The sequence below is a fragment of the Stegodyphus dumicola genome, chromosome 7 (genome assembly GCF_044657685.1).
Source record: "Stegodyphus dumicola isolate Sdum_Otavi_A_Nest chromosome 7, ASM4465768v1".
NCBI classification, from domain to species: Eukaryota; Metazoa; Arthropoda; class Arachnida; order Araneae; family Eresidae; genus Stegodyphus; species Stegodyphus dumicola.
In genome coordinates this window covers 42,068,517-42,086,343 of record NC_140774.1, presented here as the reverse complement: position 1 = coordinate 42,086,343, position 17,827 = coordinate 42,068,517, and the positions used below count along the sequence as shown (strand labels likewise).

At 33.8% G+C, this 17,827-nt stretch overlaps 1 protein-coding gene across 5 annotated transcripts in view; it reads right to left on the bottom strand.

Annotated features, from left to right (window-relative positions):
• Positions 1–17,827, bottom strand: part of LOC118189539 (adenosylhomocysteinase-like 1) — a 373,963-nt gene that overhangs the window by 222,737 nt on the left and 133,399 nt on the right. Inside the window, exon 1 of one of the 5 annotated variants that reach the window (XM_085820121.1) lies at positions 8,139–8,306. The exons of the other annotated variants lie outside the window; for them this stretch is intronic. Coding sequence (XP_085676247.1) covers positions 8,139–8,291 — 153 coding nt within the window. The 5' untranslated portion in view covers positions 8,292–8,306. Of the gene's footprint in view, positions 1–8,138; positions 8,307–17,827 lie in introns of those variants that run through there. 5 annotated transcript variants of the gene reach the window in all.

Here is a 17,827-nt window from a genome sequence, read left to right as displayed (position 1 = left end):
GGTTACGGTGCATGTTTTTCCAGCCAGATATGGGACACGGTTGTTCAAAGAAGGATGGTGCGACAATAAAGTCGGCCGGATTCAATGACTTCGTCGTGTATTCAAGAGGATCGTCGCCCATATACGAGTGTTCTGAGAATTAAAATCCCTGCGTAGTGTACGCCTCAACCGTTCAGAAAACGTTGAGCAACCACTGAGGGTAGCTTTCAATTCTTGCCACAGCTCATTCAGCAAATGATTCCCTTATGGCTGTGTCTCTCGGTAGTAACTCATGCAGTGACTGCAATTTGTAGGGATAGAGATTCAGTATCCCGTGAAAGATACGTTAACTCGATGAGTGAGGCACATCCAATATCCTTGCAGCTTTGCCAGCACTGCTACTTCCCCATGGACGATTCCGCCGCTATGTAATTCATTTTCACCGCAGTAATTCGGCCCTTCGCCAAAGAGGGTTTCCCATTTTGTGTCGGATCCTACAACGAGGCAGTTTCTTCGAACCGTTTGACAAGTTTAAGCATTCCAGAACACGACATGGGGGGCATTCTCTTCGTCTTCAGTCCTCTCACCATGCGAAATTTTAGCAGCGCAACAGTTTCGTTCAAATAGAACAACTTCACCTACGACGCTTGCTCGGGTAATGATAACATTTCAGAAAGCGAATAAGAAATCCTTGTGTATAACATCTTTTATTTCAGAATTAATCTGCATGATTCTGCTGAATCTTTGATAAGTCAACGCCCTCTACCAGTGACATTTTTAACTGAAAACGTCCTTGTGAGCCCTTTCTTGCAAACCACACTTCTTTATCATAATTTCTTCCCTTTTTTATGAATTTTTAAAGTTTTAATGAACTTTTAACTCACCCTGCTTATATATATATAACGGAATAACAATTTGAAGACTTAAATGAATACAGTTTTATTATGTTTTGACTGCCCAACATAACAAGCCTTATAAGTGTTAACTAAAGATAACGTCCATAATCTTCTCAAACAATTCACGTTAAAAGACGCCATATTTACTTTGCCTCTTACTTGAAAAGACTTTAAGCATATTACTTTATGTCTCTGATGGCGTAAATTTTGGCCTATGATCATGTTCACAGAAGACGAATCGAGTGACTAAGATTCTCTCGGCTTTAAAACACATCTGTCGTCCGTGTCCGATATCTTGAATTTAGTTATGTTCGGAAAAGGTTATTATTAGTGAAGAGAAGACGCAGGCTTGGGTGCACGTAGACAATTCTGTTTCCGTCATACTCTCTCGAGATGATGACAAAATACTGAAAATATCCTCGGAAAAAAGCAAGATGATGATGAAGAAATAGACGGAGATGAAGAAGAACTACAGAGCAAGAAATTTATGCGGAAGTAAGCAGACTTTCATAAGATGTGCCGAGAAATGTTTATCTATGTCAGTGCATGCTGTTGTGAAGCTTCATGGTATAGGCAGCGAGTTTTTAAAAATACTGCGACCATCTCTTAAGCAAGTAGACACTTGAAATTATATATCATCACATTACGAATTTCGTATCGTTTATATAATAATAAATAAAGTAACTTTAAAATGTTGTTTAATTTTGCTTTTCTGAAATATAAAATCAGGTACAGATTGAAGCAAGGCCTACATCTGTGCTTCCATTTAGGTATATTAACGTATCGTCGCTCGGCACTGCTAACTGCTAAGCTTGCGCTTCGGATGGAATTCTGGGCTAAAACACTTCAGGGGGTCGGCCCAAGGGTTTCCCGCTCTCTTCCCCTACCAACAATCTCTTGAGAGGATTTCGACTCACGTGTATTTTGCCCCCTTCCCGCGCAGACACTATATACTTACAAACGTTTCATGCCTTCTCCAAGAATCGAACCCGGCAAATTTGGTGAAACATTAAATCATGTTACTACAAAAAAAAAAAAAAAAAAAAAGTATTTATATTTTAGATAATCGGTATAAATTTTAATATTATTTTTTTAATTGTACTGAAAGAACAAAAAACATGGTCAGTGGAATTTGCACGCCGCAATTTCTACAGATGACATCACAAAACACGAGCAAGTAAACTCTAGAAATATATATTCAATTATCATCAAAAATCTCTTATCCGAAATCAACGAGATCTCACTGCCTGTTGGTTTAACGGGGTTCTACTGTATTAACAATTTACCTAAATTTTTAAGTACCGTATTTGACGGCATATAAGACGCACTTTTTTTCCTAAATTTTGGTCTCAAAAAAGTTACCTGCGTCTTATACGTGAAGGACACAGTCTTATACGTGAAGGTAATTGCATTCAATAATTGTTTATTTTTCTTTTACGAAACGTGAGAACTAAAAGAAACCACGCTATTGAATTTTTTTTTTTCCTTGTGTGTGGCCGTCTAAATAAGGGTGCGTCTTATATGCCGTCAAATACGATAATTTAATTTGGAGAACAAGTTCACTTGGTTTTATAAATTAAATCAGCATTTAAAACAAGAAGAATACACTTCAAAACTGAATGAACCATGTTTTTGTTTATATTACTCTTGTATTTCGATGGGAGTTAAAGGGAAACAGGAAACTAATGGCTGCACATGTAATTTATTTTCACGATTTAGAATGCATTCTTAACGGACGACTAAATAGTATTTATACGCAGTTAAATTACATGTTGTTCAGAATAAAAACAATTCCTAAGCATAATGATATTAACTGCTATCATTGCCTCTTTTTGTATTTCCGTAGAAATTATCACTCTGATAGTTTGTAATCATAATTTTTCAAGCCTTCCACAATAAATAAGCTTAATTCTCTCCCCCCCCCACACACACACAGTTCGATTAATCTATAGCCCAATTAATCCGCCCCCAGAAGGTGGCTCATACACCTTAAACCCCTTACGACTTTCGAATATGCGACTGTTGCAAGAATTGGGATATTTTATTTATTTTAAAAGCAATTACTTCCAAACTTTTACAGCTGACTACATAATATAGCTGCTTTGGAAATTAGTAACCAGAAAGTTTGTGTTGCCATAAATATTTTTGTAATTTAATCCTCTTTGTGACAAAATATTTCGCCATGTTTCCACATTGCGCGCATATTTTAAAAATGGCTAATGGTACATATTTGAAATTTGATGGAATTCTTTATATGGGCACTATTTTCTAACTGAACCAAAAATCTGATGAATATTTTAATATTGAAAACTTTTATGGACGAAAACATTAAAATTTTTTAAATAAAATACATTTTATAAATTCAACTCAAAATAAAATAAAAATTTAACATGGAATTTTTAGAATTTGAGGTTCACAGTAGTTTCCAAATGTTATAAAAGCTATATATTAAATATGGTATTAAATTATGCAACAGAATGTTTTAAACTGTGCGCGCAAGGTGGAAACATGCTGAAACATTTTGTCACAAAGCGGATTAAATTATAAAAATATTTGTGGCAACACAAAATTTCTGATTACTATTTCAGAAAGCAGCTATATTATGTAGTTAGCTGCAAAAAGTTGGAAGTAATTGCTTTTAAAATAAATAAGTTATCCCAATTCTTGCAACAGTCACATATTCGAAGTTGTTACGGGTTTTAAGGTGTATGAGTCCCCCTTAATCGGGAGTGGTATTTTCCGAAAGATCAAGGTTAAGTACCTTGTCCTACTCACTGATACGATGTCTGGACCTTTTAACGTTGTAACTACAATTGCAAATATATTCGTTTAAGTACCAAAACGCATTAAAATGTTTATATCTCACGATCCGATCAGTTTTTAAGTACATGAAGAAACGATTTATGGGCGATTAACAGCTATGAATCATGCCATGCTCTAATTCCATACTGGTAGAATTCCATCAACACTGAGTCCACTTCAACTTTTTAATTAAATTCAAATAATCAAGGTGGGTACTTTTCATTAAAACAGGTCAGATGGAATAATTTTGTTTCTTCTTTTTCCTCCGGGCACTGACTAGTTCTAGGTTAATAGCTGTTTACCAAAACATAACCAACCGATACTGCAGCAACAAATACTGGTTAATCAAAATACGGAATTCTGATAAATGTGTAACCGTGTTTCATAATTAATGATTAAACTATTAGTGAAGTGAAACTTATAATGCAATACAAAAGCAATATACAATTATATGTTGCAATAAATTCTCTGAATGATTCAAAGTCCAAAATTTGAGGTGAAAAATTAAAACCTTGCAATCCAAATATTTCAGATGCAGTATAATAGGTCCAGGTTTTGGTTGTTAAAAACTATACCTATTGTTGCTATATCATAAACTACATCTTTATTTCAAATGCTAATAAAATTGCTAGAAATGCTCCAAACGCTATTAAAATTGCTAGAAAATTATTTAAATTTTGAAACTTCGGCAATTGTATCTGAACCCCCTCCCTGAATGTAAAATGGTATAAATAGAAAAATATAATTTAAAAAAAAAATTTTTAATATAATTTAAAAAAGTAAAAAATACATAAAAGAAAAAATTTTAAAAAAAAACTTAAAGGTTTTTAGACTTTAAATCACGTCCAAAGAGGCAGGTTTTTTTTTTTTTTTTTTTTTTTTTTTTTTTTTTTTTAACGTTTTCTGTGTTACCTGTATTTATTAAATATCATGTTCTTTTGCACTTAAACCATAAAATTTAGTTCAACAGGAATGTCGCAAAGTAATTTTAAAATAAGCATATCTTAGAATTTCCGATACACGATTCCGCGCGCTGAAGATAAAAAGTTCTTTCCCCCCCCCCCCCGCAGTGTTGCCATTGCTCGCTCTTAAATCGTTGAGTTTAATCACAATTTCATTAAAGTTTTACAAAATATGAAATTGATAATAAAACCATTTACAAATTTCAAATTTGGGCTTTCAAATGGCCATATTCGCAGTAGAATTGCATCATTCAAAATTGGATACGTCTAGGTACCGTTGTTTTATCACAATGCGAGAAACATACATACATTTATGCAGTTTCTTCATTATTTAATTTCTTCAAATGTAATACAGGGCGACAGTATTTGGTGGCAACCATTTGAAAAGTGATACAGCCTCTTAAAGTTTTCAACTCAAAATCGCAAACGAAAACAATAGTCATTCAGGGAGAAAGCCCCTTTGGTCCTTAAAAAAAAAAAAAAAAAAAAAAAAAAAAAAAAAAAAAAAAGACAGGGGGGGGGGCCAACATTTTTTTTATTTATAGGCAAATAGCACATTTTTTTATGCAAGTCTGAGTGCTGGACATTTAAAAAATAATAAGTAAAACTAACGCATAAACTAGAGAGCTTTAATTTTAAAAAACATTTTTAAAGGTTCAGTAAGTTAAGTTACGTATAAAATAAAAATTAATAGTTTGAAACATTTACTTCTTAATAACTATTAAATAGCCAGTACTTAATTAAGGTAGTTTTCAATATGCAGTTTTTTTTTTTTTTTTTTTTTTTTTTTTTTCTTACTACCAAGTTATCGAAATTAGGATTAGTTCTTGAAGATGCTGATAAAATTAGGTGTTTCAGGTGCATATCAGTTAATCTTGAACGATATTTTGATTTTATTATGTTCACAAAAGAAAACATTTGTTCACAAACATATGTTGATCCAAACCTATAACAATACCTGACAGCCAAATCGTGTAAATTTGGAAAATTGCTTCTTGGTACAAATTTTCATAATTCAATGTAATTTATATCATTTGCAGTTGAAATAAATTCCTTATATTTCCTTTTCAGAGCAGTGTGCTGCTGTAGATCAACAATTTCGATTTGGATTTCAGTTAGGTAACAATTAACAATTGCAGAGAAATTGAATTATTATATTTATTCTAATGTGTTTTATGTGTATAGCTATCGACGGAGATTATTACACACGCTATTATTATTTTTCAAACCTTTTAATTTTTCAATAAATCTTCACGTGCCACTGTTAAAACTCCGCCGTGCGACACTGTGGAACGCATGCCGCTGGTTGACCATCGCTTTAATAGGATGTTTAAAAAAACTGTTTTATTTAAGACTATGTTACTATATACTGCAAAATATAATAAAATTGCTTTTAAATGAATCATTTCGTCATGCGTTTTTATAACATGGAAGATAAATGAGAGATCTTAAGTCTGATCGAGTCAACGATATGTTATCGTTATTCACAGTAGACACACTTCTTCGAACTATTTAAAAGTATTCGCTCTTAATTCTTTGCTATTTCAAAGAAGTAAATATGCACCATTTGTATACTTCCATCTGTTACATTTTAATTATTTATTACATTTATTTCGCCGTCTTAAAAAATTTTTAATAATTTAGAGCAGCTTTTATTAAGAAATACGAAGGTTACTTCAAATACTATATTGTTCCCACTGTGCCAGGTGCCCCATCGCATTTACCAAAATGCGATAAATGTCACGAAATACACTGCCAAACATCCCATTCACCCACGTCGAGACTAGCAATAGTAATTCCTTTTTGGTCCGGTACCAGATGCATAGTAACAATGAATGTTTGAAATGCCAGGTGCAGCAAGGTGGGGTACCTTAATGATAGTACCTAATTACCATGTATCAAGATTAAAATCATATATTAGAAAAATGAAGCAAGACTATCACAGTGCTTGTTGTGTGTGGTGCTTACTCACAAACATGAGTATATTTCCTGGGAATTTTGGCACAGATATTTTTTTTTAATACATGAGATAGCTTATGGAAAGCAGGTTCCCATCTAAAACAAATGCACTTCCAGAACTATAAGATGATCTTAAGCAGAAGCAAGGTTGCTTGGATGATTTTGGTAAAGTTTAATATTACTAGGAGAAATATCTTTATGAAGAACTTCAATAGAAAGAAAGATTAAAATAGAAGAAGCACAATGTTTAAAAAAAAAAAAAAAAATCTGAAAACTTTCAGATTTTGTATTACGCCAAAAGGGCCTTTTTCGTTTTAACATTTCGTGTGCTAACTTTATTTATTAGTTCTTCGCACTTAAACCATAACGAGTATTAAAAGGTTAGCTAACAGGAAATTACATTTAGTTTTTTAACAGTTACATTTTTATACCCAGTTTGCTCTCAGCTCCTACTTTCGGTCTCCTGTAATTTGCTTTTGTGCTTTAACCAAGTTATCAGTACCTAGCATACAGAGTCGTAGCTAGGGTTTTCAGCGCCCAGGGACAACTGAAGATTTCGCGCCCCCTACTGCTTGCCAAGGATGGAAAACATTTAATTCTAAAATGTCTAACATCAGTTTGGCGCCCTTGGATTCTGCGCCCGGGGACAGATGCCCCCCTTGAGCTACGCCCCTGCTAGCGTATTATAAAAAGACAATAATTTTTCACTTTCACTGATCTCATCGACAGTATTGTTTATGTGTGTTATGTGTATCTATGTGTCACATAAGTATGCAATATGGAAATGAATAAAAAATAATTTTATAGAGAATTCAATATGGCGAACATTTTAATAGCATTAATAATTTATATTTAAACATTAATTATTTATTATTTAATTTTTTTAATTCTTTAAGATATATAAAATTTCACAACCCTTTGTTATTTGCTTTTCACACAAAAACACTTGTATCAAGGATATCTCAATACAGATGAAAAGCAAAATTATTACCCTAATGAACACACATACGCACAAATCAAAAATAAAATTTAAAGAAAGAAAAAAAAAAAAAAAAAAAAAAAAGACTTTCTTCATATTAACAAAAATTATAATTTTGTAGTACACAAAAACATGCAAAAATTAATTTGTCACTGTAGGAATCAAAGTATATACTAGGCAGCCATTACTCAGTAAAAAATTTCGATTTACTACGAGTTCATAATAGATTATCTACAATTTCCCTTTGCATGTAAAGAGTAATTACAATTACTCTACTGTGAATCGAGTTGTTGCAAATCGAGACACGAAAATTGCCAGAAAAACATTTTGCCATCGAGAGATAACAATGCATACAGTATAAAAATAAGCTTAGAACATTACTTTAACACTTAAAAAGCTAACTTCAATCTAATTCACAACTGACAATTTATATTTTTCCACACAGCATGCAAAATACGAGAACACTACAAAAGATTCTAACAAGAATAAATGGAACACAGTCAGAAATGTGTATTCAGTGTAACTAGGGGAGAAAAAAAGCTGAGTATTCGTAGTACTTACATAATTCATCAAGTGAGGATCGCCAACAAAAATACTTGTCCCGTCTACCATGCATATGCTACCACTTGGTTCAGTTTTCCCATTGGTTCTTCGATGACTAGTAGGGATCTCCTCGTATGATTGGTCAGCAAATACGCGCGTAAAGCGAAGCATTTTGAGATATAGCTTGCGGTACTGTCACGCAAACGAAACTACAGACTTGAAATATTCAGAACATTTTCACAGACAAATTATATCTGCATACATAATGCGCAGCATGCAAAACTTCTACTTTTTCGCATTGAAAAATGTCACAGTCACGAGGCTGGCTTTCACTTTTTTATGAGATGATGTCAACAGACAGGATAATTTGCTTTTCGTTACAACTATTATCTCTTCTAACCTTTCTTTAATGATTGTAACATTATTACAAACAAGGAAAAGGTATAAGCATGGCAGGAAGTTCTTCACAACAGCTGAATTTAACCTTCAAGGAGGGACGCGCGAAACTTTGTTTCGATAATTCAAAATTCTCATACCATCGTTCTCTTAAAAATTGGTCACCGCTTTGTTTAGCTTGTCTTTTATGCTTACGCTTATAAATAATAATCACTACGTATATCATAAATTACTATTAAGCAAAGTTGTTTCAACAGACAGATATTATCTATGCTAAAAAAAAAAAAAAAAAAAGTATTTGTCTAAGTAATTCAAGTCCATTACTATTTTTGAAAGACGTATCAATCCTATTACTCAGTTACTGTTTTCATAATTAACGCTACCTGGAATAGATTATTCAGCAAAAAGCTGTGATGCGCACTTTTTTCTAAGTTAACCTAACAACAAGAAATTAAATACTCTTTTGATTTAACATTTTCGTCTTTGAAAAATTAGCCCAAATATAATGTTACACATTCAGCCTGTTTAATAAGTCTCCTTAATTTGAATCCAGATATACAATTAAAACCTTTAACAATAAAGTCTATATTACTATTATATTCAAAAAGTATTTGAATATTTTCACAAACATTGACATCAAGAGTATATCCTTATTACAGATTTGTAATAACAGTATGCTTGTATATACTGTACTGAGTTAAATCTTTGTTTACGAACTTTCTCCTCGCATTAGGTAAGCTTATCTACAATTAGCAGATGAAATGAACACGTTCAAATTTAGAGTATAGCAATTACAACTTTCTTTTAGTCAACATAAAACGAACCTTCAGCACAGCATGCCCACCGAGAGAGGTACGATGATATGTTCATTTTCTTCGACAGAGAGAAATGCGTAAGACAAATAAACAATAAGAAACGGTTTAGCACTTTGGAATAATAAAAAGAATGCACACAAAACTTTCAATTTTAGAAATTCTTAGTACTGTATATCTTTCAAAAGTAAGTGGTTTACTTCACAGATGAAAAAAATAGTAGAAGCTTTGGTATTCCAAGAACCTTAACTTTTTTATGAGCAAGCAGTAGCTGTAACAGCAGCGTCATAAGCTACAGCAAACAACCCACATTCAAGAAATAATGCATATCAAATTCTTTCATGCCAGTAATGTTATGCATTATCCTACAGCTTAATGTAAAAATCACCAAATCTGCAACAGATATAGGCATTCACAAATGAAACATACATTTCAATGATGCACAACAAAGTTGCTATCTATAAAGTACATTTCCCACTGGTTTGATTGAACTCGGCTGTTTGAAGCGTGGTGAGCACAGATATACTAGATAGCAAACAACTAACGATTTAGCACATATCACAGAATCTTTCTTTTCTTTCCACAATCCAATAATCTTTCAAGGCAATGTACAACTACCCGAATTCAATTCGACGCCCCTCAGAATGTTAAGAACTGACAACAGACTGGCACAAATCACAAGATCACCATGTCTAATTAAGTTTTGAGTAAGAAAAAACAGAAATCATTAGCCTTTTCTTATCAGCAGCTGAACTGCATCGGAAATGACAGTGCAAATCACGTACTAATTAACATTAAATGCGGAAATAAAGACATTGTTATAATTACGAAGTAGCATAAAAGAGAAAGCCATCCGAATTGAACCAAGCTTAGATGCGGAGTAGTTCATTCGTAACGCACGAGCACTGGCATATTTGACAGAAACCGCCGACTGTGACTAAATTGCAATCGAGATGCCAAACCACAAAAGGCGCCATCTTTGGAACCGCAACGTTAATGGAAAACATACTCCTGACAAAACACTATTTTCTTTCAAGTATCATCTACATATGACAAGTATTAAAAGCATCTTTTCTAAATTAATGCTTCTCCATTTTTGCCATTAACTATTCAAGTTCTAAAAAAAATTTTTTTTCAAATATACCAGTTCTTGATAATATGTCAAATTACAACTTATGTCAAAATTTCTACCGTAAAATTATTTGTAAATTTTCTAAAAGATTTCAGCAAAAAAATGCTATTTTAGAATAATCGGATCTTAACTAGCGTTTTAAAAGTAATGACACGTAAACTAATATCAGCCCGAAATTATGGTATCTTTTTAAATCAAATATATTGATTAAGAATATATGGAAAAAACTTTAAATGTTAAAAGTTTTTATATTATGATACGTACTAAAAATATAATCATGAGTTTTTATATTTGTCCCATAACAGCTCCTAAAAAGCGTCAACTAAAATTGGTTAATGATGGAAATGTTTAATTCTTCAATGTTATCTTAAAAGGTGAGAAATGCCTTCTTGGAGAACTTTCTGAGGAAACTGGCTCATTTTAACGTAATGGGAAAAACCACAGAAACATACAAGAAGCCAGACCATACAAGACTTCATAAAACTGCACGAAAATACATAACACTTATATTTTGAAAATGAAATGTATAAAGGGCGACAATTTTAAAATTACGATGAAAAATTATCAGTTTCTTACCATGACCCTATAGCCAATGCAATTAAGGAGCATTCGAAAGTTTCATATCAAAAACATAAAAACTTATTTAGCATCTTTGTATATTTTATAAAATAAATTTTAAAAACTTAATTTTTAAAAGCCCCTCCCTCCATCAAACTTTTCTTTTGCAGAATATCCATCTATTATTCTTTATTGCTTGTCAAATTACAGATGGCAACCACACCTTCAAAGCTCAGAAAAATTCAGGCACAAAGTGCAAATCAATTCCCTGTTTTATTCTTGCGATACTAAAATACTATATAAGACAAAACGAAAAGCAATAATTTTCAAGATGATATATTAAAGAAGGCCAATAAATTTTCAATGCTACAAAAGCATCCTAAGATAAGGTTAGATAAAGGAAACAAACAGAAAAATTCAAGGAAAATTTTTTTAAAAAATTACGATTTAGAACTTCAGATTACAATTCTTGAAGAATTTACCCATTAAAATTTCAAAAATTTACAAAATATTAAAAAAATTAAAAAACTTCAAAATCACGAAATAAAAAAGAAATCGCAATCAGGTCGCGTACAGATTTCAGTTTAATACCCGAAATAATTTTATACTAAACAGCCACAACACATCTAATTTGTTTAAGAATTATTGTACAAGAAATTTAGGCTTCAGAACATACAATATTACATTTAAAATCAGCTGTTCAAAATGGGGAATCTAAATGCTAGAAAAATTTGCCATGTTAATGAAGAGACATTAGGTATTTTTTGAGAGTAGGAGAGATGAAAAATGAGCAATGCCCTCGCCGGGACTCCAACCACGGACCTCTCGAATACGCGCCGACAGTGTTGACCATTACACCACGAAGGCATGCTAAAATGACGAGAGAAATACTTTAATGCTTTATAATATTACTTCATCATAAATGAATACCATATTCTGTCTTATACACTTATTTAATAAAGGAAAGATTTAATTATTCAAAATGCATCTGGGCACTTTTATTTCACTAGGCCGCTTGTAAACACACTAGCAGCAAATATTTTCCTCAAGAGACAGAATTATTGCCAGGACGCGGAAATGCAAAATGAAATAATAAACATCATGAAGATGTTTTCTTCAAATGATGTTTAAATAATTAAAAAATAAATTCAGTTTTACCCCTGTCTCTCATATTCTGTAGGATTAACTAAAAAATAATATTCTGATTAAGAATTCTACTTTCCTGCCCACTCCCCTAGCTCTACCTTCTCCTAAGATCCTAGAAGGTTACTTTCCGCAGGAAGATTCGACTGATTTTGGGATTTGTTCCTGCATCCTTTAAATCACTCACCTTCTCATCGGAATTGACCAAATGCCAAAAAGGAGAAACTAATCTGAAAAGCTTTCAAATAGTTGGCCAGACAGCGTCTACAGTAATCCATGATTTTAAACGTTGGACAAGATATACTTTCGTGATATTATAAAGAAAGACGAATGAAGACTGTTACAAGAAATGATACATCCAAAAAAACACATTTGTGCTTATATAAGGAGCGTTACCCTACGCGTTAAGAATATATAAGACGCGCTGCCCTATGCATTCAGAACCACCAGACGTTTGCAATACCGCATTAAAGATTATGTGAAACGGTTTCCTCCAAGAGATGTGTCACGAGTCGGGGACAAATGGCACAGAACCCTGAAATCGAAGACATGATGCGATGATCGAAGACATAGCCATGGCCATGCAGTGGCAAAAATGGCAATAACAACCGTGGCAGAAATGAGGATCGTTAAATCGGTAGTATATCCACGTGGCGCTGATGTCAGATTTCTGTCGTAGTTGATGGCTGAAATTTCGAACACTGTATCTTAATATCCAAACAGTTACATTTGGATGAATAAAATAATGTTCTTCCCATATGTGTTGCTTTTTCATTTCTCATGTTCTTGGCGCACTTGAAAATGATAATTGCGTTTCCGACTGCGCCTGCACTGTTATCCGATTTCGAATCGTCTTTGAGTAACCTACCCCTCCCACAAGTTTCTACACACGATAGCGAATCATCCCGTAGATGCGTTCTAGACATGAAGGCAGAAAAATGGCAAAAGTATTGGTAGTTCAGAACGCGTTGCCAACAGGAGATCGAAAATTGTTAACATCGTTTAAAAAATCAGGACATGATCAGTTAACACATGACTACTTAAAAAAATATCGTTACGTAATTAAACTAGAACACTATTATATTATATTTCCTTCCAACACACAATTATTATTTTCGGAAATTGGGCAAACGAATTTAAAATATAAGAGCACTTTTTTCTGCCTTCCTTCCAATAATCTCGGTTGTGAATACGTTAACACGTTCTTGAATGCTTCAATACGCCAAATGAAGTGGCTACTCAAGAGCACGAACACCTAACCAAGCTTAGACCAAAAATGGCGACAATGGCGGTACAAACTGTAGCAAACATTTCCTCTCAGAACGCAACTGGTGTTCGACTGACCCTGTTGAACGGGCTTGAGAGCTAATAAGATTTACAAAAGATTACAATAAAGATTTCTAATGACGTCGAAAGTCACCGCACGGCATGAGGTAAGACTCATTAAAGTCAAAGTAATCCAGTAAATATAACCATTATAGGTAATACACGTCACCCCCTCTCTTCCAAAGTGCAGGGTTTGTAACAAATTGCGATCAGTAAGCAGTGCAGATTCAAACGAAATGGTTTCCTTAACTAGCAACCTTAAGTTATTTACAATCACCTAGAATCCAATAGGAATCGTTCATGTTGCGTACCTGTCAAGTAACCCAGGAAAAAGAAAAGGAAAAAATTTAAAAAAAAATGTTTTATTGCTATGTTGGTATTATTAACCACGACAAAGAAGCAGCCAATGACGGTAATATCATTAGCTTTTAGTAAAAAATTAACATACTTGAATAAATAAACAATTTCGTAATTTACTTTTTAAAACCGCAGTTGCTGAATATATAATCTCATTCTCCCAAAAATATATTCTAAAATTACATATATATAAATAGTTTTAATGTATTCCAAAAACGTGTTATTAAAACATTTGCTCTTTCTCACAAAATAATAGCAACCCATTGTATTCCGAGTAAAATGAGAATACACTTGTTTTATATTTTTAATTTTTTTCCTCAATGGAAAAATACTTTTTTTTTTAAATTTCCCCCCCCCTCCCCGGGAGGATGTAAATTTTATATATCAGTAGAATTGATATCGATTACTTACAAAGTTGTTATTATTATTTTAATTAATCAGTTATCATGGTTTAGATCTTTACTATAACGTCTCCTTTCCGTTTCCTTACCAGAAATGTAAATGTGTTAGACAGTATTTAATTCGAGGGTTTCGGATTGTAAGATAGAGCGTGTTTGTGCCTCTCGAGGCCACGTTATTAGGTTTCCTTGGCTCTGATAAGATTGGAATTATTCGGTTTTGCCTTATAGCTGCCATCATGTACTGTATGCCGGTTAGAGTTTTGAGCCAACTTCGATTTAAATTATTTGTTTAGTCCTTGACTAACTAGCCTACATTTTAATTTAAATTTGACTATTACTTTACTTTCACCGCTACAAGTGGTAGCCTTTTTTTAAGTACGAGTCGCACGTTTATGTTAAAGTCTAAAGGCCCATTTACACTAGCGGAACTTTGAGCCTAAGAAATGCACGCGGAAGTTGCTAGCTTCACTAAATGGCGAAAATGTTACTCTTTTTTTTTTAAACTGAAACTGAATATGTACACATTTAAATAAACAGCCTAACTTATAACATTATTCAAGAGTTTAAGAGTTAAATATTCCCTCATAATACTAAAAAATTGCTGTTAAAAAGCTCTCAAACGAGTCTTCAAATTCGCCTTCGTTTCTTAGGCTCAAAGTTCCGCTAGTGTAAATGGACCTTTAAGGCGACTTTAATCTTCTCAGGTCTCTGTCGTTAACTTCAGCGATAGCGATAATTCACTCCAAATCTATTAAGAGTTTGATGCTACTTTATGCTACCAAAGAAAGTCAAACTCTATAAATAATCATAAAAAATTCTTATTATTATTAAAATTATTTGTCAATACTAAAACACGAAACAGTTACATTTTCAAAATTGTTGATAAAACAAATATTGTCAGTTTGCATTGTATTGGAGAAACAAATGTAAAATTTATTTAGAGTACTTATTCCTTACTGCATCTCTATCATCCACGAAAAAACGAGTCTAAATTACAGTATAACAGTTACATTATCGCAGTTTACAGTATCGCAGTTTTTGAATATTTTTTGTTAATTTTTATTTTAAAGTTTATTGTGCGAAGAAATAAAACGGGCTTTAGGAAACTGGTGTAGCTCACCTGTTTCATTTTGGAATAAATAATAAATTGCAAAATGTGGACATTTGTGACCTATATAAGCAGATATCAAAATTCAGTTTCAATATAAAGGGCTAAATGATGCTCAGATACTAATTTTAATAGCAAATTACCAACACGATTCACACGATTCAAGTAAACAGTAATAATGAAAGAAAAAAAATAACTCTCCGAAATATTATAAATCTTTTATTCCAACAAGTGCCTTTCTGAAATATAAATGTGTCGACTGGACGTTCAAATCGAATATATTGACTCAGAGTTTTACATGATTAAAAAACAAAATGCTATATTAGAACCACTGTACTTTTCAAGCACTAGAACTTCAAGAACTGCTCCCTTCCCAAAATATGATGTTAAATATTTCTTAAGATATCTTTCATGAATATCAAAAAGCACAGTGCAAAGCGCACTTGTCGTTTGTGCGACTGATCACTCGGATTGAAGTAACTGAATAATTCGTAACTTCTCGCAATTATTTATGAAAATCTGACCCCGGGAAAAGCTTAATTCAACACTATTAAAATCAACGACTCCATCCTGGACAAGACAGGATTAATACTAGTTTTTATTTCCGTCTTGTAACGAACGGCTGATGGACAAAATTGGCGTTTTTCAAGGTTCAATGTCGTCTGGCACATTTAACTGCGGTTACTGATGCGATTTCGACTCACATATAAAAAAACAAGGATATGAGAGAATTAAAAAGTCCAGACTGTTTTGACTGAGAGAGAAATGCAGCCATTTAAATTACCTCAGCATCAACGTCAAGAAAAACTTAACTTTTTGTATCTTGTACCAACAGCGACGGAATAGCGATTTCTTTTAGATTTTGAAAAGTAATATCATCATGCCATACAGCGTTAATAAAATGATTGATACTGTTTTAGAAGAGCCATAGTTACTCATTTAATTAACATGAGATTGATTTTCATGTGCATCAGAAGAAGGAAATCCTTGAGGTTTACAGTACTAATAAAATATTGAAGTAGAACGTCTTTAAAGTTCTTCCTCAGCACAAAAGCCCTTGTAATAGACCTGATGACCTAACTTTACACGGATCGCCTCTACAGAACTGGATCTTGTTTGCATCTCATATCAAAACGCATACTTTAACAAGCGCAAAGAAAAAACGAACAATTCTACACTGGTGAAATAAATTAAGAGAATTTGCACATTTTATAGAATTGCATGAAAAGAACTGAACTGAAGGACAAATCACTGCTTCTAGATAAAAATGCAAATCTTGTACGGCAAATACGTAAGCGTACACGTGTATGTAAGCGAAGCCAGCAGAAAAACAGGCTTTTATAAGCTCCTGGAGGGTAAGACGAATTGCGTTCGCTAGCACACTTCGACGAATTTCTTGGTGTCATCTTGCAGCAATCGGTTAATTCACATCGGAATAGTAAAAATGAGTAACCACCAACGCTTAGATAATGGAATGAGGTGATGAATTGTGCGGAGGCTAGAGGCAGGCCAATTGCAAGTCCAGATATGCAGAGAAGTTTAATTTAACGCCCAGTTTCGTGTGTAACTTATGGAAACAGTTTCAGGATACTGGATCCATCGAGAGAAAGCCTGGGCATGGTCGTCCAAGAGCCACGATGGCCAGAGAAGATCGCTATTTGTCCATTTTAGCGAGGCGTAACAGAGGGGCTAGAGCTTCTCAGCTCTATCGGGACTTGTATGCAGCCACAGGAACCCATGTAACAAGGGTGACTATTTCCAAAAGACTGAATGAGAGAGAGTTGTTTGCCGGCTGTTTGCGTCCCGCTCACGTCTACGGACAGGAGAGTCCGATTAGCATGGTGCAGGCAGCATAGTGTTTGGAGTACGGAGCAATGGCAGATCGCTGTGTTCACCGACGAGTCCTGTTTTAGCTTAAACACCGATTCTCGCCCGTACTTTCATATGGAGAGAACCAGGGACCCGCTACCTACCCTCCAATGTCCGCGAAATCAACAATTATGGCGGTGGCGGTGTAATGGTCGCGGCAGGCATAATGTTGCATAGCCGCACACCTCTCCACGTCTTTGACAGAGGCCCTAACAGGACGAGTATATACATATATATATAAAATTCAAAGGCGCAAAATCATGGACCTTTATAAGAAGACCTTTCTTATAAGGTCCATGCGTGAAATATAATGACGATAGCATCACTCGATGACATGGAGACTTTGCCTCTCTCGGTCCTATAAGTTTCATCTTTTCGGCTAAGAGAACACCTTCACGTGGCCTTTTACCTCGTGACACGTAACTAACGCCCCTTTAGAACTATTTTATATGTTTTGGCAAAATGCCAGCGAAGGTTGCGTTTAAGACGGTCGAACTATATTTTATGAAAATGTATAGCAGGTGCTGTGAAATTATTACAAGATTACAGTGAAATAACGCGAGGCCACATAGAGCTCTTCTGGTCGACGAATTTCTCGAGAGTGA